Genomic DNA, 25,869 nt, shown 5'->3' on the forward strand with positions numbered 1-25,869 from the left:
AGAGCCTCCCTCCCTCCCTCCCCTGGCATGCCGGGAAAGGTAGTTTGGAGCTGTCCTCTGCTTTCCTGCCCAGGGTCAGGGGTGGACTCGATGCCCTTTGGGGGCCCCTTCCAACCCTGATGACGCTCTAAGCAGCCCCAGCAAAGCACCCTGAGGTTTGGCATTGAACAAAGCGAGTTTACTACATTATATCTATTATTACAATATCTATTATATTATTTATATTCCTTCTACTATTTAGATCTATATTTCAATTCATATATTATATTATTTTTATTATTTAGATCTCTATTTCATTTTTTATATTATATTCTTTCTGTTATATTACTTCTATTATTTAGATATATATTTCATTTTTATATTATATTCTTTCTATTATTTAGCTATATATTTTATATTTATATTGTATTTGTATTATTTCTATTTAGATATATATTTCTTTTTATATATTATATTCTTTCTCTTATTATTTCTATTATTTAGATATATATTTCATTTTTATATTATATTCTTTCTATTCTTTAGATATATATTATATTTATATTGTATTATTTGTATTATATTCTTTCTATTCTTTAGATATATATTTCATTATTATATATATATTATATTCCTTCTATTCCTTCTATTATTTAGATATATATATCATTTTTATATTATATTCTTTCTATTATATTACTTCTATTATTTAGATATATATATTTCATTTTTATATTATATTATTTCTATTATTTAGATATATATTTCATTTTTATATTATATTCTTTCTACTATATTCTATTATTTAGATATATGTTTTATATTGATTTTATATTACTTCTATTAGATATATATTTTATATTTCTTATATTATTTCTATTATATGTTCTATTATTTAGATATATATTTCATTTTTATATTATAGTCTTTCTATTATATTACTTCTTTTATTTAGATAGATATATATATATCTCTTCTATTATTTAAATATATGTTTCATTTTATATATTATATTCTTTCTATTATATTCTATTATTTAGATATATATTTCATTTTATATATTATATTTTTTTCTATTATATTCTATTATTTAGATTATATATTTATTTTTATATTATATTTTTCCTATTCTATTACTTCTATTATTTAGATATATATTTCATTTTATATATTATATTCTTTCTATTCTATTATTTAGATATATGTTTATTTTTATATTATATTATTTCTCTTATATTATTTCTATTATTTGGATATATATTTTATATTTATATTATATTCTTTCTATTATATTACTTCTATTATTTAGATATATATTTTATATTATATTATTTCTATTATATGTTCTATTATTTAGATATATATTCAATTTTACACATTATATTATTATTTCTATTATTTAGGTGTGTGTGTGTATATATATAATTTGTTTTATATATTATTTTTATATATTATATTTTATGTATTATATAATTTGTATATAATTGTACATAATTTGTTATATATATTATTTTTATATATTATATTTTCTATATTATATAGTTTGTATATAATTGTACATAATTTGTTTTATATATTATTTTTATATATTATATTTTCAGTATTATATAGTTTGTATATAATTGTACATAATTTGTTTTATATATTATTTTTATATATTATATTTTCTGTATTATATAGTTTGTATATAATTGTACATAATTTGTTTTATATATTATTTTTATATATTATATTTTCTGTATTATATAGTTTGTATATAATTGTACATAATTTGTTTTATATATTATTTTTATATATTATATTTTCTATATTATATAGTTTGTATATAATTGTACATAATTTGTTTTATATATTATTTTTATATATTATATTTTCAGTATTATATAGTTTGTATATAATTGTACATAATTTGTTTTATATATTATTTTTATATATTATATTTTCTGTATTATATAGTTTGTATATAATTGTACATAATTTGTTTTATATATTATTTTTATATATTATATTTTCTGTATTATATAGTTTGTATATAATTGTACATAATTTGTTTTATATATTATTTTTATATATTATATTTTCTATATTATATAGTTTGTATATAATTGTACATAATTTGTTTTATATATTATTTTTATATATTATATTTTCAGTATTATATAGTTTGTATATAATTGTACATAATTTGTTTTATATATTATTTTTATATATTATATTTTCTGTATTATATAGTTTGTATATAATTGTACATAATTTGTTTTATATATTATTTTTATATATTATATTTTCAGTATTATATAGTTTGTATATAATTGTACATAATTTGTTTTATATATTATTTTTATATATTATATTTTCTGTATTATATAGTTTGTATATAATTGTATATAATTTGTTTTATATATTATTTTTATATATTATATTTTCTATATTATATAGTTTGTATATAATTGTACATAATTTATTTTATATATTATTTTTGTATATAATTGGTTTTATATATTATTTTTATATATTATATTTTCTGCATTATATACATACATACACACACAAACCACGTGCTTCTCCATTGCTGTTTGAATCAGCAAATACCTTGGTGTCGAAAGTGCTGCCCAGAAACCAAGCCCTGGTTTCCTTTCCCTTTTCAGGAAGGAAGCAATTGGCAGGCTCAGGACTGGTGCATTTCTCTCTCTTTCCATCCAAAGGCAAATCGGATCCCTCTTGACATTCGGATCAGACGCCCCTTCCACACAGCTGCATAAAACCCACATTGAACTGGAATATATGGCTGTGTGGACTCAGATAACCCAGTTCAAAGCAGATATTGTTGATTATTTGCCTTGATATTCTAGGTTAGATGGCTGTGTGGATGGGCCCCTAGTCTTGCCTTCCTGGCTTCGCTTCCTTCTTTTGGGAGAAGTTACGCACATCAATGCAGGTAAATCCAAATTATAGTCTTTCTCTCTAAAGGGTTTCCTATAAGGCTGCAAACCTGCATGCATGCATATATGTGTGTATATATGTGCATGCGCATGCATGCAGGTTTGCAGCCTTATAGGAAACCCTTTTATTGCACTGTAATAGATTTTTATTATTATTTACCTATTATTTATTGCACTGTAATCTATATATATATATATATATATATATATATACACACATACATATACATATACATATACATATATATATATAAATGCTCTGTGCATAATGAGTACCTTAAAAACAAAAGAACCAATGAACGAAATCACACCAAATTTGGCAACAAAACCTCTCACAACACAAGGAGTGACCATCACTCCAGAAATTATGATTTTGTCATTTGGGAGTTGCATTTGCTGGGATTTATAGTTCACCTACAATCAAAGAGCACTCTTAACTCCATCAATGATGGAATTGAACCAAACTTGGCACACAGAACTCCCATGACAAACAGGAAATACTGGAAGGGTTTGATGGACATTGACCTTGAGTTTGGAAGTTGTAGTTCACCTACATCCAGAGAGCACTGTTGACTCAAACAATGAGGGATCTGGACCAAACTTGGCATGAATACTCCATATGCCCAAATGTTAACACAGATGGAACCTGGGGGAAATAGACCTTGACGTTTTGGAGTTGTAGTTATTGGGATTTATAGTTCACCTACAATGAAAGAGCATTCTGAACCCCGCCAATGATGGAATTGAACCAAACTTGGCACACAGTTCTTCCATGACCAACAGAAAATACTGGAAGGGTTTGGCAGGCAGTGTCCTTTGATTTTGGAGTTGTAGTTCACCTATATCCAGAGATCACTGTGGACTCAAACAATGATGGATCTGGACCAAACTCTACACAAATACGCAATACGCCCAAATGTGAACACTTGTGGAGTATGGGGAAAATAGAATCTTGACATTAGGGAGTTGTAGTTGCTGGGATTTATAGTTCACCTAGAATCACAGAGCATTTTGAACCCCACCAATGATAGAATTAGGCCAAACCTCCCACACAGAACCCCCATGTGGGCTACAGCAACTCATGGCAGGGGATGGCTAGTAGCTTATATATATATATATATATATATATATATATATATACACACACACACACACACACACACACACACACACACAAAAGCTATTACAGTGCAATAAATAATAGGCATGATAAATATAATCATAATATTACAATAAATACAGCAATAGATATAATAATAAATGTAATAAAATACATTTATTATTTCTTATACTAGTATAAGAAATAATAGAATAAATCATAATAAATCTATATAAATAAAAATGTAATGTTTGTTTGTGGGATTAACATAACTCAAAAACCTCTGGACGAATGGACACCAAATTTGGACACAATACACCTATCAGGCCAACGAGTGACCATCACTCATAAAAATACTGAAAAATGCAGCAGAAGAGACTTAAAAAACCAAAAACCAAAAAATACATTACAAAGTATGCGCAAAACCACACACACATATACGCAAACACACATACACACACACACACACATATATATATATATATACATATATATACACACAAAACACATATACACAGACTGGGCCACAGCAACGCGTGGCAGGGGACGGCTAGTATAATAATAAATATAGTAATAGATATAATAATTAATTAATAACACATATAATACAATGTAATAACTATAATAGTATAATAAATAATAGAATAAATTGTAATAGATATGATTATACTAACTATGGTAATAGATATAATAATTATAAATATAAGAAATGAAATAATAATAATAATAGTAATATGAGGAAGATATGAGGATTTAAAGATCAAACTGTAAAGACTGGCACAAGCCAATACATCACACAATTCCTAGAAACTTGGGAAGTGTCCAACGTGTGATCCAATACAACAGCCAGAGTGTCTGCTGTGGACTCATCTTGTTGTGTTTCTAATAATAATAATAATAATAATAATAATGAGTAATACATCACACAGTCCTAGACACTTGGGAAGTGTTCGACTTGTGATTTCGTGATACGAAATCCAGCGTATAGATCCTGTTTGCTGTGACATACTGTGGTTTTGTATAAATAATTCTGTATTATTTTTATTATTAGTCATTTTGAGTTTCTTGTTTAAAAAGAAAAAGAGGGGAAATAATAATAATAATAATAATAATAATAATAATAATAATAGTTGAATCTCTTTTATTAGATAGAAAATGTGGGGTACAAACAATCATCATACTGTAATCCACTTTGAGTCTCTTTTTAGTCTCTGGAGCGCCACTCTTCTTTCTTTCCTCCTTCCTTTTGTCTCCGAAGGCAAGGCATTTTGAAGTTCTTAAACTTCAAAGTGGAAGACGCTGGAGCTCCACTCTTCTCTCCTCTCTCCCTTTTTCTTGCTTTGAAGGCAAGGCATTTTAAGAACTTCATAATGGAGAACTCGGGAGCTCCACTCTTCTCTCTTCCCTCACTTTTTTTTGCTCTGAAAGCAAGGCATTTTAAGAACTTCATAATGGAGGACTCTGGAGCTCCACTCTTCTCTCCTCCCTCACTTTTTCTTGCCCCGAAGGCAAGGCATTTTAAGAACTTCACAATGGAGGACGCTGGAGTTCCACTCTTCTCTCCTCCCTTTGTCTTGCACCAAAAGCAAGGCATTTTAAGAACTTCACAATGGAAGACTCTGGAGCTCCACTCTTCTCTCCTCCCTCCCTTTTTCTTGCTTCGAAGGCAAGGCATTTTAAGAACTTCATAATGGAGGACGCTGGAGTTCCACTCTTCTCTCCTCCCTTTGTCTTGCACCAAAAGCAAGGCATTTTAAGAACTTCACAATGGAGGATGCTGGAGCTCCACTCTTCTCTCCTCCCTTTGTCTTGCACCAAAAGCAAGGCATTTTAAGAACTTCATAATGGAAGACTCTGGAGCTCCACTCTTCTCTCCTCCCTCCCTTTTTCTTGCTCCGAAGGCAAGGCATTTTAAGAATTTCATAATGGAGGACTCTGGAGCTCCACTCTTCTCTCCTCCCTCCATTTTTCTTGCTCCGAAGGCAAGGCATTTTAAGAATTTCACAATGGAGGACTCTGGAGCTCCACTCTTCTCTCCTCCCTCCCTTTTTCTTGCTCCGAAGGCAAGGCATTTTAAGAACTTCATAATGGAGGACTCTGGAGCTCCACTCTTCTCTCCTCCCTCACTTTTTCTTGCTCCGAAGGCAAGGCATTTTAAGAACTTCACAATGGAGGACGCTGGAGCTCCACTCTTCTCTCCTCCCTCCCTTTGTCTTGCTTCGAAGGCAAGGCATTTTAAGAACTTCATAATGGAGGACTCTGGAGGTCCACTCTTCTCTCCTCTCTCCCTTTTTCTTGCTCCGAAGGCAAGGCATTTTAAGAACTTCACAATGGAGGACGCTGGAGCTCCACTCTTCTCTCCTCCCTCCCTTTGTCTTGCTTCGAAGGCAAGGCATTTTAAGAACTTCATAATGGAGGACTCTGGAGGTCCACTCTTCTCTCCTCCCTCCCTTTTTCTTGCTCCGAAGGCAAGGCATTTTAAGAACTTCACAATGGAGGACGCTGGAGCTCCACTCTTCTCTCCTCCCTCCCTTTGTCTTGCTTCGAAGGCAAGGCATTTTAAGAACTTCATAATGGAGGACTCTGGAGCTCCACTCTTCTCTCCTCCCTCCCTTTTTCTTGCTCCGAAGGCAAGGCATTTTAAGAACTTCACAATGGAGGACGCTGGAGCTCCACTCTTCTCTCCTCCCTCCCTTTGTCTTGCTTCGAAGGCAAGGCATTTTAAGAACTTCATAATGGAGGACTCTGGAGGTCCACTCTTCTCTCCTCCCTCCCTTTTTCTTGCTCCGAAGGCAAGGCATTTTAAGAACTTCACAATGGAGAACTCGGGAGCTCCACTCTTCTCTCTTCCCTCACTTTTTCTTGCTCTGAAAGCAAGGCATTTTAAGAACTTCACAATGGAGGACTCTGGAGCTCCACTCTTCTCTCCTCCCTCCCTTTTTCTTGCTCCGAAGGCAAGGCATTTTAAGAATTTCATAATGGAGGACTCTGGAGCTCCACTCTTCTCTCCTCCCTCCCTTTTTCTTGCTCCGAAGGCAAGGCATTTTAAGAATTTCATAATGGAGGACTCTGGAGCTCCACTCTTCTCTCCTCCCTCCATTTTTCTTGCTCCGAAGGCAAGGCATTTTAAGAATTTCACAATGGAGGACTCTGGAGCTCCACTCTTCTCTCCTCCCTCCCTTTTTCTTGCTCCGAAGGCAAGGCATTTTAAGAATTTCATAATGGAGGACTCTGGAGCTCCACTCTTCTCTCCTCCCTCACTTTTTCTTGCTCCGAAGGCAAGGCATTTTAAGAACTTCACAATGGAGGACGCTGGAGCTCCACTCTTCTCTCCTCTCTCCCTTTTTCTTGCTTCGAAGGCAAGGCATTTTAAGAACTTCATAATGGAGGACTCTGGAGCTCCACTCTTCTCTCCTCCCTCACTTTTTCTTGCTCCGAAGGCAAGGCATTTTAAGAACTTCACAATGGAGAACTCTGGAGCTCCACTCTTCTCTCCTCTCTCCCTTTGTCTTGCTTCGAAGGCAGGGCATTTTAAGAACTTCATAATGGAGGACTCTGGAGCTCCACTCTTCTCTCCTCCCTCACTTTTTCTTGCTCCGAAGGCAAGGCATTTTAAGAACTTCACAATGGAGGACGCTGGAGCTCCACTCTTCTCTCCTCCCTCCCTTTTTCTTGCTCCAAAGGCAAGGCATTTTAAGAACTTCACAATGGAGAACTCTGGAGCTCCACTCTTCTCTCCTCCCTCCCTTTTTCTTGCTCCGAAGGCAAGGCATTTTAAGAACTTCATAATGGAGAACTCGGGAGCTCCACTCTCCTCTCCTCCCTCCCTTTTTCTTGCTTCGAAGGCAAGGCATTTTAAGAACTTCATAATGAAGGACTCTGGAGCTCCACTCTTCTCTCCTCCCTCCCTTTTTCTTGCTTCGAAGGCAAGGCATTTTAAGAACTTCACAATGGAGAACTCTGGAGCTCCACTCTTCTCTCCTCCCTCACTTTTTCTTGCTCCGAAGGCAAGGCATTTTAAGAACTTCACAATGGAGGACGCTGGAGTTCCACTCTTCTCTCCTCCCTTTGTCTTGCACCAAAAGCAAGGCATTTTAAGAACTTCATAATGGAAGACTCTGGAGCTCCACTCTTCTCTCCTCCCTCCCTTTTTCTTGCACTGAAGGCAAGGCATTTTGAAGTTCTTAAACTTCAAAGTGGAGGACACTTGGGAAGTGTCCGACGTGTGATCCCATACAACAGCCAGCAGAGTGATCCCCAGAGTCCTCCATTGTTTGCTGTTGACTCATCTTGTTGTGTTTCAAATAATAATAATACTAATAATAATAATAATAATAATAATACATCCAGTCTCTTGTCCTGAACACTAATTCTGGGCTTGTTTGCTTTTCTGTGAGTTGTGGGATCCAGCTGTGAATCCCTGCCGATTGTTGAAAAACCAACATGGCGGAAATGCATGAAGAAGAATAACCACCATTCTTATGTTCCTTTCCTTCCTCTTGCAGAGGCGGAAGGATGCCGCAAGAGCGGGCGAACGAGGACTTCATCAGCAACCTCAATGGGACCACGTTGCTTGAGATCTCAGTCGGCTTACCAATTGCGCCGCTATGCCTCCTGACTCGGGGGCTTCTATTAATTCTGTATTTCCTCCTCCATGGGAAACCTTTACATTCAAGCAGTGGCCATTTCCTCCTAGATTTTAGTGTTTTGGTTGTTCCTCCGGTGTTGTCCTGCACGGTGTTGGCTCCCGTCCTGCTTTGGGTGATACTGTCCATCGTGGCGTTCTGTATAGGCTTGGTTTTCATCATCTACCACAAGAGGACCCGTTATGCCAAAGTGCCCCTGAAGCAAATCCTCAGCGATTTTTGGAGAAGTGGCTTAGAGCCGACCTACATCCCGTCCATCACCGCGTTCCGGGTGTTTGTCAACGTCTTGACGTCCATCAGCATCTTGGCTGTGGACTTCCCACAGTATCCGCGCCGATACGCCAAAACAGAGACCTACGGGACGGGAGTGATGGATTTTGGGGTCGGCTCCTTCGTTTTCGGGAATGCCGTGGTTTGCCCCGAGGTCCGGCTGCGGCCTGGTGAGGTCCGGCGTGCGTCCTTCTCCCTTGTGAGGCAATTCCTCGCCATCTGGCCACTGCTCTTCCTCGGGCTCGGCCGGCTGCTGAGCGTCAAGGCGGTCGAGTACCACGAACACGTCTCCGAATATGGCGTCCACTGGAACTTCTTTTTCACCTTAGCCGCCGTCCGCATGGGAGCATCGCTGCTTCTGGCTGTCTTCCCTGTCCACAAATCGTGGATCGTCGCCGTGGCACTGGCGGTCGTTTACGAAAGTCTCCTTCACCTCCTGCGTCTGAAGGCGTTCATCCTGCACGGAGGGGACGGCAACGATTCGAGGGATGGCTTCCTCAACGCCAACCGAGAGGGCGTCTTTTCCGTTGTTGGCTACCTTGCCATCTATATGGCTAGTGTGCAGGTCGGTTTGTACTTGCTGAAGAAGAGAAGCACCGTGAGGGAGTGGTGCGGCGTCATTCGGGTTTTGCTGTCGTACTTTTGCCTCCTTTTTATATGCCTGCACATCGCGCAAACGCACATCGACGCTGTTTCCCGCCGGATGGCGAACCTCTCCTTTTGCATTTGGGTGGTGGCCTACGCCTTGCTCCTCTTTAGTTGCTTCCTCGCGGCCGATCTCGTTCTGGTGTTTGCAAAACTTCTGGTGGAAGGGGCCGACGTTCCTGGCAGTTGGAATTTGGCCCAGGTGACCCCAAAGAAACATGATTCTGTGGAACTCCGGGGTCTAAAAAGTGTGTGCATGGTCAGCGCAGTGAACCGAAACCAGCTGCTCTATTTCCTGCTGGCAAATGTTTTAACCGGCCTGGTCAACATGCTGGTGGATACCATTCACAGCTCCACGTTTGCCGCGATGGTGATCCTGCACTTGTACATGTTGACCAACTGTTTGGTGATGTGTCAACTACAAGCCAAAAACATCATCTTCAAGTGGTGGTGATGATATTAGGACATTATCATCACAATGGGCGACCCTAAAGGGACGCGAGATCCCTAGGCTGCACTGATTTTTCCTGTTGTTCGTACTGTATGTTTTGTTCAGATTTGATTTTTTGGCATGGATGTTATTAATATGTTTTCTCTAGGAATGTCTAGGTCCTCTCTAGACTTCTCTAGGCATTTGCTGCTCCTCCAGCACAACTCTATGCTCACCCTCTAATGCAGTGTTTCTCATCCTGGGGGTCGGGACCCCTGAGCGGGTCGCGAAGGGGTGTCAGAGGGGTCGCCAAAGACCATCAGAAATATTTTCTGATGGTCATGGGGATTCCATATAGGAAGTTTGAGTCAATTCTATCGTTGGTGGAGTTCAGAATGTTCTTTGATTGTAATGAACTATAAATCCCAACAACTACAACTCCCAAACGTCAAGGTCTATTTTCCCCAAGCTCCACCAGTGTTCACATTTGTTCACATATGGGAAGTTTGAGTCAATTCTATCGTTGGTGGAGTTCAGAATGTTCTTTGATTGTAATGAACTATATATCCCAGCAACTACAAGGTCTATTTTCCCCAAGCTCCACCAGTGTTCACATATGCGCATATTGAGTATTTGTGCCAAGTTTGGTCCAGATCCACCATTGTGTGAGTCCACAGTGCTCTCTGGATATAGGTGACCTACAACTCCCAAAGGTCAAGGTCAATACCCACCAAACCCTTCCAGGGTTTTCTGTTGGTCATGGGAGTTCTGTGTGGCAAATTTGGTTCAAATCCATCGGAGGTGGAGTTCAGATTGCTCTTTGATTATAGGTGAACTATAAATCCCAGCAACTACAACTCCCAAATTACAAAATCAATCCTCCCCTAACCCCACTAGCATTTACATGTGGTTGCATTGGGTATTTGTGCCCAGTTTGGTCCAGTAAATGAAAATGCATCCCGCATATCAGATATTTACATTATGATGTATATAACAGTAGTAAAATGACTGTTATGAAGTAGCAACGAAAACAATATTATGGTTGGGGGTCACCACCACATGAGGGACTGGATTAAGGGGTCACGGCATTAGGAAGGTTGAGAACCACTGCTCTAATGGAAGTTGATCATAGGCAGTGGTTTTCAACCTTCCTAATGCCACAACCCCTTAATACAGTTCTTCCTGTTGTGGTGACCCCCAACCATAACATTATTTTCGTTGCTACTTCATAACTTTAATTTTGCTACTGTTATGAATTGTAATGTAAATATCTGAAATGCAGGATGTATTTTCATTCACTGGATACCCAATACCCAATACACCCACATTTGAATACTGGTGGGGTTGCGGCGGATTGATTTTGTCATTTGGGAGTTATAGTTGCTGGGATATATTATAGTGAACCTACAATGAAAGAGCATTTTGAACTCCACCAATGATGGAATTGAACCAATCTTGGCACACAGAACTCCCATGACCAACAAAAAATACTGGAAGGGTTTGGTAAGTATTGACCTTGAGTTTGGGAGTTGTAGTTCACCTACATCCAGAGAGCACTGTGGACTCAAACAATGATGGATCTGGACCAAACGTAAATGTGAACACTGGTGGAGTTTGGGGAAAATAGACCTTGACATTTGGGAGTTTTAGTTTCTGGAATTTGTAGTTCACCTACAATCAAAGAGCATTCTGAACTCCACCAGCGATGGAATTGAACCAGTCTTGGCACACAGAAGTCCCTGACCAATAGAAAATACTGGAAAGGTTTGGTAGATATTGACCTTGAGTTTGGGAGTTGTAGTTCACCTACATCCAAGGAGCACTATGGACTCAAACATTGATGGATCTGGACCAAACTTAGCATGAATACTTAATATGCCCAAGTGTGAACACTGGTGGAGTTTGGGGAAAATAGACCTTGACATTTGGGAGTTGTAGTTGCTGAGATTTATAGTTCACTTACAATCAAAGAGCATTCTGAACCCCACCAAAGATAGAAGTGGCCCAAACTTCCCACACAGAACCCCCATGACCAACAGAAAATACTTAAGGCCATCCAGTCCAACTCCCTTCACCAGGGCAAGAAAACATAATCAAAGTCCTCCTGACAAAGAGCCATCCAGCGATAGATAGATAGATAGATAGATAGATAGATAGATAGATAGATAGACAGACAGACAGAGAGAGAGAGAGAGATAGGGAGATAGGGAGTTGTAGTTGCTGGGATTTATAGTTCACCTACAATCAAATAGCATGATAGAATTGAACCAACCAGGGCATACAGGACTCCCATGACAAACAGAAAACACTAGAGGGGTTTGGTGGGCATTGACCTTGAGTTTGGGAATTGCAGTTCACCTACATCCAGAGGACATTGTGGATTCAAACAATGATGGATCTGGACCAAACTTGGCACGAATATTCCATATACCCAAATATGAACACAGATGGAGTTTGGGGGGAAATAGACCTTGACATTTGAGAGATGTAGTTACTGGGATTTATAGTTCACCTACAATCAAAGAACATTCTGAATCCCACAAACGAAAGAATTGGAGCAAACTTCCCACTAGAACCCCCATACTTAAGGCCATCTAGTCCAACTCCCTTCACCAGGGCAAGAAAACGTAATCAAAGCCCTCCTGACAAAGAGCCATCTAGCCATAGATATAGATAGATATGATTCACATAGAGAGAGATATCGTATCCTAGATTTGAAAGGGACCCCTAAAGAAGGACAATGATATGTTGCATGTTCTGGGCATACTGTATGTTTCTGGGCATTATTCATGAACAGAAAATTCGGTGGCAGGTTGCAACGTAGACCTGCCGTTGCAACGTGGCACCGGTCTTTCCTGTTTCTCAGCCTCTTTCACCATCCTGCCAATGCTGGTGCTGCTATAAAATACATTCTAAATAAATGTAAACTTTCTTTGTTCAAATTTTTTTGTTGTTGAAGTCTTTGTTAATTGTGTTATATCTGTCCTGTATGCTAAATTTCCAGTTGGTGCTTTTATTATTTACAGCACTTATATTCTGCCCTTGTCACCTCGAACGGGACCCGGAGCAGATCACAGAACACATATACAGTGTTCCCTCACTACTTCGCAGTTCACTTTTAGCGGACTCGCTGTTTCACAGGTTTTTGAAAATATTAATAAAAATTAATTAAAAATTAATAAAAGCTACTTTTTAAAACAACATACAGTGTTCCCTCGCTACTCCGCGGTTCGCTTTTAGCGGACTCGCTGTTTAGCAGGTTTTTGAAAATATTAATAAAAATTAATAAATAATAAACATTACTTCTTAAAACAACATACAGTGTTCCCTCACTACTTCACAGTTCGCTTTTAGCAGACTCGCTGTTTTGCGGGTTTTTGAAAATATTAATAAAAAATAATTAATAAAAACTATTTCTTAAAACAACATACAGCGTTCCCTCGCTACTTCGCGGTTCACTTTTAGCAGACTCGCTGTTTCGCGGGTTTTTGAAAATATTAATAAATAATTAATAAATAAAATAATAATAAAAACTATTTCTTAAAACAACATACAGCGTTCCCTCGCTACTTCGCGGTTCACTTTTAGCGGACTCGCTGTTTCGCGGGTTTTTGAAAATATTAATAAATAATAAATAAATAAAATAATAATAAAAACTACTTCTTAAAACAACATACAGCGTTCCCTTGCTACTTTGTGGTTCACTTTTAGCGGACTTGCTGTTTCGTGGGTTTTTTAAAATATTAATAAAAAATTAATAAATAAAAAATTACTAAAAATGACTTAAAACAACATACAGTGTTCCCTCGCTACTTCGCAGTTCGCTTTTAGCAGACTCGCTGTTTCGCGGGTTTGTGAAAATATTAATTAAAAAATAATAAATAAAAATTTAATAAAAACTACTTCTTAAAACAACATACAGCTACTTTGTGGTTCACTTTTTAGCGGACTTGCTGTTTAGCAGGTTTTTGAAAATATTAATAAAAAATTAATAAATAAAAAATTACTAAAAACGACTTAAAACAACATACAGTGTTCACTCGCTACTTCGCAGTTCACTTTTAGCGGACTCGCTGCTTCGCGGGTTTTTGAAAATATTAATAAATAATTAATAAATAAAATAATAATAAAAACTACTTCTTAAAACAATGTACAGTGTTCCCTCGCTACTTCGCAGTTCACTTTTAGCGGACTCGCTGTTTCGCAGGTTTTTGAAAATATTAATTAAAAATTAATAAATAAAAAATTAATAAAAACTACTTCTTCAAACAACATACAGCGTTCCCTCGCTACTTCGCGGTTCGCTTTTAGCGGGCTTGCTGTTTCGCAGGTTTTTGAAAATATTAATAAAAATTAATTTTTAAAAAATTACTAAAATCGACTTAAAACAACATACAGTGTTCCCTCGCTACTTCGCAGTTCGCTTTTAGCAGACTTGCTGTTTTGCGGGTTTTTGAAAATATTAGTAAAAAAATAATTTTAAAAAAATTAATAAAAAACTTCTTAAAACAACATACAGTGTTCCCTCGCTAGTTCGTGATTCGCTTTTAGCACACTCTCTGTTTCATGAGTTTTTGAAAATATTAATAAAAAAATAATAAATAAAAAAATAATAAAACTACTTCTTAAAACAACATACAGTGTTCCCTCGCTACTTCGCAGTTTGCTTTTAGTGGACTCGCTGTTTTGCGGGTTTTTGAAAATATTAATAAAAATATCTTTTGGAGGCTGTGCTCGGTTCCAGCCACAGGGGGGCGCTGTTGCTCCATCTCCTTGCCGAAGAGCTTTCCTTGTTCATAAACTTCTTTTTCTGATCGAAATGTTGTGCCTAAAATACCTCCCCACTTAATGCAGTTGCTATTCATCTACTTACATTGCTGTTTTCAATCCACTAGGAGGGCAGGGAGCTGGGCTGAAGGTCAGGAGCTCACCCTGATCCGGCTTTGAACTGTCAGCCTTTTGTATGGTCAAAGGCTTTCATGGCCAGAATCACTGGGTTGTTGTAGGTTTTTCGGGCTGTATGAATCATAGAATCATAGAATCAAAGAGTTGGAAGAGACCTCATGGGCCATCCAGTCCAACCCCCTGCCAAGAAGCAGGAATATTGCATTCAAATCACCCCTGACAGATGGCCATCCAGCCTCTGCTTAAAAGCTTCCAAAGAAGGAGCCTCCACCACACTCCAGGGCAGAGAATTCCACTGCTGAACGGCTCTCACAGTCAGGAAGTTTTTCCTCGTGTTCAGATGGAATCTCCTCTCTTGTAGTTTGAAGCCATTGTTCCGCGTCCTAGTCTCCAAGGAAGCAGAGAACAAGCTTGCTCCCTCCTCCCTGTGGCTTCCTCTCACATATTTATACATGTGGCCATGTTCTAGAAGCATTCTCTCCTGACGTTTTGCCTGCATCTGTGGCACTGGCAGGCATCGTCAGAGTGATGAGAACTGTTGGAAACTAGGCAAGTGAGGTTTATATATCTGTGGAATGATGTCCAGGGTGGGAGGAAGAACTTTCGTCTGTTGGAGGCAAGTCTGAATATTGCCATTGGCCACTTTGATTATTTATTTATTATTATTTATTTACGGCGCTTATATGCCGCCCTTCTCACCCTGAAGGGGACTCAGAGCGGCTTACAATATATATTTTCATACAATATATTATATTATTAGCAAAGTACAATATCAGTATATATTACTATATTGCACTATACCATTATATTGTAATATTATTAGTAATATTACATGTAATTAAATATATAATTATAATTATAATATTGAATTATTATTAGCATTGTAAAGCCTTGCAGCTTCAAAGCCTGGTGGAATCCTATAATAATAATAATAATAATAATAATAATAATAGCTGGTGATTAACCTGCTGTGCTAAAGCCCGGCCCTTTTTGGTGGGTCCTGATGGATACGGTATCAATAGAATTGGATGTCTCTTATTCTGTTGGTGGATTCTGGGACCAGGGCATATTCCCACCATTATGATTGGCTGGAGGGAGGAAGAGGAGAAGCCCCTCTCAGCCAATGGGCTCGTCAGGCAAAGAGCAAAGCCTGATTGGTTGCCACCGCCGAGGTCACAGCCCCAACAATGACCAGTCCTGCGTAGAACCATGGCCAACAAAAGTCATTATGGGATAATCTGCCATTTCCGACGCTATGTAATAAAGTAAGTCATTCAGTTCCGGGTGAGTTAAGGCTAGCAATTCACCCCTTTGTTATTATACATATTGTCGCTAATTAGGCAAATAACGGTTCCTGGCCGGAGGACGGTTGGTAGTGCATCGCCCAATATGGTTAGCGAGGTATGTAACAAATATACATATTGTATATATGTATACATATATGTATACATAAGCATACTTGGAAAGAAGTCTTACTATTTTGAGTAGAGTCAGGATGCACAATATCTTGTTCTCTCACTATTTGAGTCTTTTCTGTGCAATGGATATGGCAGAACAATCCTGTGCTGGGTTCCTTAGAAGTTAAGTTTAAGCTCGGTGGGATCAACTCTCCGATGTTGCTTTGATCTCCCTTCTAGGTAGTACGGACATAACCTGCCTTAAACACCTACAAAGTAATGCCTCCACCTTCATCACTTGGGTTTGGATGGGAATATTTTAATAAACGCAAAAAATAATCCTTAGAATGTGTTCTTTAACTACCACTATTCACTTTCCCACATAATCACCAGACAATTGGATACGTTTCTGCCAACGACGAACAAGTTTTCTGAAGCCGTCACAGAAGAAGTCGACACTCTGTTTTGCAACCTTGTCTCACAGTTCTCTCATCCTGGGTATCCATCGTGCACAGATCTTCCGATAGCCAAGCAAAGCAATAATGTGACCCACACGTTCCAATGAAACAGTTCTCTCAACATCTTCATCAGAAGAATAATGATGTCCCCGCAAATCATTATTGGGAGCAGATGGAAGTCAGATGGTGCTAAATCTGGACGGTATGGAGGATGTCGTACGGTGGTGAGATCCAATCTCTGAAATTTCAAGTCTGTACACTTTCATTTCAGGCGTCAGCATCCTGGGGACCCATCGTGCACATATCTTCCGATAGCCAAGCAAAGTAATATCACTATTCACTTTTCCACATAACCACCAGACAATTGGATACAGTTCTGCCAACGACGAAGTTTTCTGAAGTCACGGAAGAAGTCGACAATCTGTTTCCACAACCAGCGTCTCACAGTTCTCTCAATGTCTTCATCAGAAACACAATGATGTCCCTGCAGATCTTCTCTCATTATCGGAAAGAGATGGAACTCAGAAGGTGCTAAATCTGGACTGTATGGAGAATGTTGTATGGTGGTGAGATCCAGTCTCTGAAGTTTCAAGTCTGTGTGCTTTCGTTTCAGGCGTCGGCATCCTGGGTACTCATTGTGCACAGATCTTCCGATAGCCAAGCAATGCAATACCACTATTCACTTTCCCACAAAATCACCAGACAATTGGATACATTTCTGCTAATGATGAACAAGTTTTCTGAAGTCATCACGGAACAAGTCGACAATCTGTTTCCACAACCAGCGTCTCACAGTTCTCTCATCCTGGGTACCCATCGTGCACAGATCTTCTGATAGCCAAGCAAAGCAATACCACTATTCACTTTCCCACACAATCACCAGACAATTGGATACATTTCTGCCAAGGATGAACAAGTTTTCTGAAGCCCGTCACAGAAGAAGTCGTCACTCTGTTTCCGCAACCAGTGTCTCACAGTTCTCTCATCCTGGGGACCCATCGTGCACAGATTTTCCGATAGCCAAGCAAAGCAATACCACTATTCACTTTCCCACATAATCACCAGACAATTGGATATATTTCTACCAATGATGAACAAGTTTTCTGAAGTCACCACGGAAGAAGCCGACAAATCTGTTTCCGCAATCAGTGTCTCACAGTTCTCTCATCCTGGGGACCCATTGCGCACAGATCTTCCGATAGTCAAACAAAGCAATACCACACTATTCACTTTCCCACATAATCACCAGACGATTGGATACATTTCTGCCAAGGATGAACAAGTTTTCTGAAGCCCGTCACAGAAGAAGTCATCACTCTGTTTCGCAACCTTGTCTCACAGTTCTCTCCTCCTGGGTACCCATCGTGCACAGATCTTCCGATAGCCAAGCAAAGCAATAATGTGACCCACACGTTCTTGTGAAATGCCGATTATGCTTGAAATTTCTCTCTGAGTGATACAACGATCATCCTGAATCAATATGTCAACCCTTTTCTTGTGAAACTTAGTGGTTGCTGTCACAGGACATCAAACTCTTTGTTTGTCACGCAAGTCAGATGTTCCCACCTCAACATCTTTAAACTTACTTGCCCAACAACGCACAGTACTCATATCAACACAATCACCATAAACAGCTTGCATTCTCTGATGAATCACACCTTCGGCTGTCAAGAATTCAATGAGGAGAGTCTACTGAACAAGCCAGTACCTGCTGCATACCAGTACTGTCATCTGTTGAGGAGTTACGAAGGTGGAGGCATTACTTTTCATTCAACCCTCATACATCAAAGAGACATATACAGACATTTATAACTGAACCCTCCAACAAACAAATATAAGAAAGGTGACACAGAGGCTGAGATAAGTGTATTTCATGGTGTGAACGCCAAGTTGCGGAGTTTCTGTGTGGTTTATTCTTCTCTCTCCCCTTTACCAGCATCATTGCCTGGTGGCCGAAGGTGTGATATTAAAAATAAATATAAATATATGCCAAGAACGTTATATATGTGTGTGCATATAGATAGATAGATAGTAGGTAAAGGTAAATGTTTTTCCTTGACATTAAGTCCAGTCGTTGTCCGACTCTGGGGGTTGGTGCTCATCTCCATTTCTAAGCCAGTGTGCATTCAGAAGATCTACAGCATCTGTTATAGAACTCCAATATGCTGATGACAATGTCATCTGTGCGCATTCAGAAGACCTACAGTATCTGCTGTAGAACTCCAATATGCTGATGACAATGTCGTCTGTGCGCATTCAGAAGACCTACAACATCTGTTATAGAACTCCAGTATGCTGATGACAATGTCGTCTGTGCACATTCAGAAGACCTACAACATCTGTTATAGAACTCCAATATGCTGATGACAATGTCGTCTGTGCGCATTCAGAAGACCTACAGTATCTGCTGTAGAACTCCAGTATGCTGATGACAATGTCGTCTGTGCGCATTCAGAAGACCTACAGTATCTGTTATAGAACTCCAGTATGCTGATGACAATGTCATCTGTGCGCATTCAGAAGACCTACAGCATTTGCTATAGAACTCCAATATGCTGATGACAACATCGTCTGTGCGCATTCAGAAGAAGACCTACAACATGTTATAGAACTCCGATATGCTGATGACAACATCGTCTGTGCGCATTCAGAAGAAGACCTACAACATGTTATAGAACTCCGATATGCTGATGACAATGTCGTCTGTGCGCATTCAGAAGACCTACAACATGTTATAGAACTCCGATATGCTGATGACAATGTCATCTGTGCGCATTCAGAAGACCTACAACATCTGTTATAGAACTCCAATATGCTGATGATAATGTCATCTGTGCGCATTCAGAAGACCTACAGCATCTGTTATAGAACTCCAATATGCTGATGACAACTGTCCGTGCTCATTCAGAAAACCTACATCTATTAGAGAACTCCAATATGCTGATGACAATGTCGTCTGTGCGCATTCAGAAGATCTACAGCATCTGCTATAGAACTCCAATATGCTGTTGACAATATCATCTGTGCGCATTCAGAAGACCTACAGCATCTGTTATAGAACTCCAATATGCCGATGACAACGTCATCTGTGCGAATTCAGAAGAAGACCAACAGTAACTGTTATAGAACTCCACTAGGCTTATATAGGGGGCTCCTATATTGGGCAGATGGCAAGCTATTTAACCTCAGCAGACTGATAGCCAAAACCAAAGTTACATTTGTTATAGAACTCCAATATGCTGATGACAACGTCATCTGTGTGCATTCAGAAGAAGGAATGCCTTCATCTCAAATTAAAAGGTTTTCCTTGGAGGACCAACAAGGTGTAGGTGGTATGTCCAGTATGCCCGTGAGAGCCGTTCAGCAGTGGAACTCTCTGCCCCGGAGTGTGGTGGAGGCTCCTTCTTTGGAAGCTTTTAAACAGAGGCTGGATGGCCATCTGTCAGGGGTGATTTGAATGCAATATTCCTGCTTATTGGCAGGGGGTTGGACTGGATGGCCCATGAGGTATCTTCCAACTCTTTGATTCTATGATTCTATGCTGATGACAACGTCATCTATGCGCATTCAGAAGACCTCCAAGCCACTCTAAACACCTTCTGTGCGCATTCAGAAGACCTACAACATCTATTATAGAACTCCAATATGCTGATGACAATGCCGTCTGTGTGCATTCAGATCTACAGCATCTGCTATAGAACTCCAATATGCTGATGACAATGTCGTCTGTGCGCATTCAGAAGATCTACAACATCTGTTATAGAACTCCAATATGCTGATGACGTTGTCTGTGTGCATTCAGAAGATCTACAGCATCTGTTATAGAACTCCAATATGCCGATGACGTCGTCTGTGCGCATTCAGAAGACCTACAACATTTATTATAGAACTCCAATATGCTGATTACAATGTCGTCTGTGTGCATTCAGAAGAAGACCTACATTTGTTATAGAACTCCAATATGCTGATGACAATGTTGTCTGTGTACATTCAGAAGACCTACATCTGTTATAGAACTCCAATATGGTGATGACAATGTCGTCTCTGCGCATTCAGACTTACAGCATCTGCTCTAGAACTCCAATATGCTGATGACAATGTCGTCTGTGTGCATTCAGAAGACCTACAGCATCTGCTATAGAACTCCAATATGCTGATGACAATGTCATCTGTGTGCATTCAGAAGATCTACAGCATCTGCTATAGAACTCCAATATGCTGATGACAACGTTGTCTGTGCGCATTCAGAAGACCTACAACATCTGTTATAGAACTCCAATATGGTGATGACAATGTCGTCTCTGCGCATTCAGACTTACAGCATCTGCTCTAGAACTCCAATATGCTGATGACAATGTTGTCTGTGCGCATTCAGAAGACCTACAGCATCTGCTATAGAACTCCAATATGCTGATTACAATGTCGTCTGTGTGCATTCAGAAGAAGACCTACATTTGTTATAGAACTCCAATATGCTGATGACAATGTTGTCTGTGTACATTCAGAAGACCTACATCTGTTATAGAACTCCAATATGGTGATGACAATGTCGTCTCTGCGCATTCAGACTTACAGCATCTGCTCTAGAACTCCAATATGCTGATGACAATGTCGTCTGTGTGCATTCAGAAGACCTACAGCATCTGCTATAGAACTCCAATATGCTGATGACAATGTCATCTGTGTGCATTCAGAAGATCTACAGCATCTGCTATAGAACTCCAATATGCTGATGACAACGTTGTCTGTGCGCATTCAGAAGACCTACAACATCTGTTATAGAACTCCAATATGCTGATGACAACATACGAGAAGCTCGGCCTGTCATTGAAGCATATATATGTATCTATATGCTTCCTATATCTCATATTTACACCTGCCATAAATGCAGGAGAGAATGCTTCCTGAACTTGGCCAGACAGCCCGAAAAACTTACAGAAATCTAGAGTTGGGGGACTATTTCTCGAGGCGGAAGGACTTGAGAGCGGACGGAAGGAGAAATGAAGAAGACTCGAAGGGTGTATTGATTGCGCATGCGTGGGAGGCCCCCCTCAGCCGGATCTTATTTTCCTCTCTTTCATAACAAGGGGGAAAATAGGGGCGGAGCCAGAATAACGGCTCTGGCGGAGAAGGGGCGTGGCGTCGAGGGCATCGATTTGCATAGCCGAGGCAGTTGGTGGAGCTGGGAGGGGGGCGTGGCTTGGGAGGCGGCGGGGGCGTGGCCTCCGTAGCGGTTGGGAAAGGCAGGCGTCTCGCGAGAGGAGGCGGAGCCCAAACTCGGAGGCCTTAAGCGGTGCCCTCCTGGCAGGGAAGGGAGGGGCTGGGAGGGAAGGAAGGGAAGCGAGGAGGGCCAAAAAGCCTCCGCCTCGGCTGGTTGGAGAGGCTCTGCCGCACTGACAGGAAAGAGTCAATAAGGGGAGAGACAGGTAACAGGATGGATGGCGTCGAGGGGGAGGTTGCCATGGGGAGAGGAGGCCCGCTGCTCCTGCCTCCTTGAGTCCCTCGCCATCTCAGAACAGGTCCAAACAGTCCCCTGTGGTGCTGGGAAGAGCTTCCCCATGCCTTCAGGCCTCCCTCCCTCCCTCTCTCTCCACTCGGGCCTGGTTTGGGCCTGGAAGGCCCTCGAGCCATGGCAGTCAGTCAAGGCTGGAAAGAGAAAGGAGGGAAGTGAAAAGTTCCCCTTACCTCTTTCCCACCCTATTTCCCTGCCTATTTGCAGGACTGGGGGTGGTTAACAATAATAATAATAATGACAGTAATAATAATTAGTTCGTATTTTATTATATTACTAGCTATACTCGCCACGCATTGCTGTGGTCAGCCTTCCCTCCATCTTTCTCTCCTTTTCTTCTCTCCTTACTTCCTTCCCTTTCTTTCCTTACCTCTTCTTTCCTTCATTCCCTCCCTTCCGTCCTTCCCTCCCTTTCTTTTTTTCCTTCCTTCCCTTTCTTTCCCTCTCTCCTTCCTTCCCTGGTTCTTTCTTTCCTTCCCTGTCTTTCCTTCTCTCCTTCCTTCCTTCCCTCCCTCTCTTTCCTTCCTTCCTTCCTTCCTTCCTTTTCTTTCTCTCCTTCCTTCCTTCCCTTTTTCCTTCTCTTTCTTTCGTTCTCTCCTAACTTCCCTCCCCCTTTCCTTTCTTTCCTTCCTTCCTTCCTTCCCTCCCTCCCTCTCTCTTTCCTTCCTTCCTTCCTTCCTTCCTTTTCTTTCTCTCCTTCCTTCCTTCCCTCTTTCCTTCCTTCCTTCCCTTTTTCCTTCTCTTCCTTTCATTCTCTCCTAACTTCCCTCCCCCTTTCCTTTCTTTCCTTCCCCCTCTTTCCTTACTTTCTTCCCTTTCTTTCCTTCCCTGCTTCCCTCCCTCTTTCCTTCCTTCCTATCCTTTCTTACCTTCCTTCCCTCCCTCTTTCCTTCCTTTCCTTTTTTCCTTCTCTCCTTCCTTCCCTCCCTCCCTCTTTCTTTCTTTCTTTCTTTCTTTCTTTCTTTCGTTCTCTCCTTCCTTCCCTCCCCCTTTCCTTTTTTTCCTTCCCCCTCTTTCCTTACTTTCTTCCCTTTCTTTCCTTCTCTGCTTCCTTCCCTCCCTCTTTCCTTCCTTCCCCCCGTTTCCTTCCCTTTTTCCTTCTCTTTCTTTCGTTCTCTCCTTCCTTCCCTCCCTCTTTCCTTTCTTTCTTTCCCCCTCTTTCCTTACTTTCTTCCCTTCCTTTCCTTCTCTGCTTCTCTCCCTCCCTCTTTCCTTCCCTCCCTCCCTTTCCTTCTTCCTTCCCTCCCTCTTACCTTCCTTTCCTTTCTTTCTTTCTCTCCTTCCCTCCCTCTTTCTTTCTCTCCTTCCTTCCCTCCCTCTTTCTTTCCTTCCTTCCTTCCTTCCTTCCTTCCTTCCTTCCTTCCTTCCTTCCTTCCCTTTCCTTCCCTTTTTCCTTCTCTTTCTTTCATTCTCTCTTTCCTTCCCTCCCCCTTTCCTTTCTTTCCTTCCCCTTCTTTCCTTACTTTCTTCACTTTCTTTCCTTCTCTACTTCCTTCCCTCCCTCTTTCCTTCCTTCCCTCCCTTCCTCTCCTTCCTTCCCTCCCTCTTTCCTTCCTTCCTACCCTTTCTTACCTTCCTTCCCTCCCTGCCTCTTTTCTTCCTTTCCTCCATCTTTCCTTCCTTTCTTTCCTTCTCTCCTTCCCTCTTTCTTTCTTTCTTTCTTTCTTTCTCTCCTTCCTTCCCTCCCTCTTTCCTTCCTTCCCTTCCTTCCTTCCTTCTTTCCTTCCTTCCTTCAATTTTTTTCCTTCCCTCCCTCCCTCTTTCCTTTCCTTCTCTCCTTCCTTCCTTTCCTCCCTCTTTCTTTCCTTCTCTCCTTCCTTCCCTCCTTCCTTCCTTCTTCCTTCCATGCCTTTCTTTAATTCCCTCTTTCCTTCCTTCTGTCCCTTTCTTTCCTTCTCTTCTTTCCTTTCCTCCCTCTTTCATTCCTTCTGTCCCATTCTTTCCTTCTCTTCTTCTTTCCTTTCCTCCCTCTTTCCTTCCTTACCTTTCTTTCCTTCTCTCCTTCCTTTCCTCCCTCTTTCCTTCTTTCCTTCCTTCCCTTTCTTTCCTTCTCTCCTTACTTCCTTCCTTCCATCCGTCAGTTCGTCCCTTTCCTTCTCTCCTTCCTTCTCTTCCCTTCCATCCCCCCTACCTTTTCTTTCCCTTCCTCTTTCTCCTCTTTCTTCCTTCTCTACCTATCCTTGGACTGCAACTCCCAGCAGTCCTCCTGATCAATCTATCTATCTCTATCTAATCTATCTGGAGGATTGCTGGGAGTTGCAGTCTAGGAATAGCAAATTGGAAACATGCAGAGATTGGGATGCTCTCAAAGAAATCCAAGGGGATGAAAGCTTGCAGCTTGGAAGCAGTGCATTTGGATCCTCCTCCTCTCCTAAAGGGCCTGATCTAGGGAATGCTGGGAACTGTAGTCTGAAAGAGAATGTGGATATGCTCTTGTGTTTTTTGTTTGCCAGATGGAGTCCTTTTGCGCATGTGCTGTAGCGTCTTTTTGCTTTTTTGGAGTTTTAAGCCCCTTCTGTTGTGCGTGCAAAGTTTATTGATTAGTCCACTATCAACATTAAAGACAAAAACAAAAACGTACACAAATAGACAATAATCACTATCCTAAGACTCCCATAATAGTTAACTAACGTGCATTCAAACTTGATTAAGTTAAAAGGTGTCATCATTAAAATGTCATGGTAAAATTTCTTGCTTCGTAATCCCCTTCTCTTGTGTTTTTCAGTGTTTTTAGGAGTGATGGTCACTTGTTGGGCTAGTATTGTGTCCAAATTTGGTGTCAATTTGTCCAGTGGTTTTTGATTTATGTTAATCCCACAAACAAACATTACATTTTATTTATATAGATTATATTGTATTAGTATTATATTTTGTTATTAGTTAAGTAGGCAGATTAGAAGGCAATCTGGCAAAATGGCATGACCTAAAAGACTCCCACACCTTGTGTGACTGTGGAGCAGAACAGACAACTCCGCATCTGTATGCTTGTCCACTATGCCCTGCCTCATGTACAGAGGAAGAATGGTTGGAGGCTACAGACAATGCCGTTGCTGTTGCCTGTTTTTGGTCAAAAGATATTTAGCTGCCTGCGTTCCTTCTATTTTTATCAGCTTTATACTAATTGATGCAATGCTTTTGATGCGAAATAAATAAATATTTTATATAATTTTATTTCATTATTACATATTGTATTGTATTATATTTATTTATTTATTTATAACATTTATATGCTGCCCTCCTCACCCTGAAGGGGACTCAGAGCGGCTTACAAGCAATATGTAAATACAATATATGATATTATTAGTATAGCACAATAGTAGTGTTATGTATTGTACTATAACATTATACTGTAATATTATTAGTAATATTACATGTAATATAAAATATATAATTATAATCTATTATTACTAGTAGTATTATATTGTCTTACATAATAATATTATCAATATTATGTGTATATACAATATAAGCAATTTTCCTGCTTCTTGGCAGGGGGTTGGACTGGATGGCCCATGAGGTTTCTTCCAATTCTATGATTTTATGTTATATTATATAATTAGTACAGTGCAGGAGACAAGATGGAACC

At 39.8% G+C, this 25,869-nt stretch overlaps 2 protein-coding genes across 5 annotated transcripts in view; both read left to right on the forward strand.

Moving 5' to 3' along the window:
• Positions 1-5: 5 nt before the first annotated feature.
• On the forward strand, positions 6-10,717 carry PIGW (phosphatidylinositol glycan anchor biosynthesis class W). 2 transcript variants are annotated; one of them, XM_067472018.1, is made up of 3 exons: positions 7-155; positions 2,628-2,917; positions 8,526-10,717. In XM_067472018.1, the coding sequence occupies exon 3, from the start codon at positions 8,536-8,538 to the stop codon at positions 10,033-10,035; it is 1,500 nt and encodes a 499-aa protein (XP_067328119.1). In that variant the 5' UTR covers positions 7-155; positions 2,628-2,917; positions 8,526-8,535; the 3' UTR covers positions 10,036-10,717. The 2 variants fall into 2 exon arrangements, with proteins under 2 accessions (XP_060613016.2, XP_067328119.1); XM_060757033.2 differs by lacking the exon at positions 2,628-2,917 and having other exon boundaries at positions 6-155.
• An 11,359-nt stretch (positions 10,718-22,076) lies between these two features.
• The window catches only part of GGNBP2 (gametogenetin binding protein 2), a 52,155-nt gene continuing 48,362 nt past the window's right edge, over positions 22,077-25,869 (forward strand). For 2 of the 3 annotated variants that reach the window (XM_060757029.2, XM_060757030.2), the window contains exon 1: positions 22,222-22,290. The gene's annotated coding sequence lies outside the window, so the exon portion shown is untranslated. Of the gene's footprint in view, positions 22,198-22,221; positions 22,291-25,869 lie in introns of those variants that run through there. The other variant, XM_060757031.2, reaches the window with a different exon arrangement.

This window comes from Anolis sagrei, chromosome 11 (assembly GCF_037176765.1).
Source record: "Anolis sagrei isolate rAnoSag1 chromosome 11, rAnoSag1.mat, whole genome shotgun sequence".
Classification (NCBI taxonomy): Eukaryota; Metazoa; Chordata; class Lepidosauria; order Squamata; family Dactyloidae; genus Anolis; species Anolis sagrei.

Bases quoted from the DNA above. Each gene is read 5' to 3' on its own strand.
- PIGW (XM_060757033.2), top strand. From the start codon at position 8,536: ATGCCGCAAGAGCGGGCGAACGAGGACTTCATCAGCAACCTCAATGGG.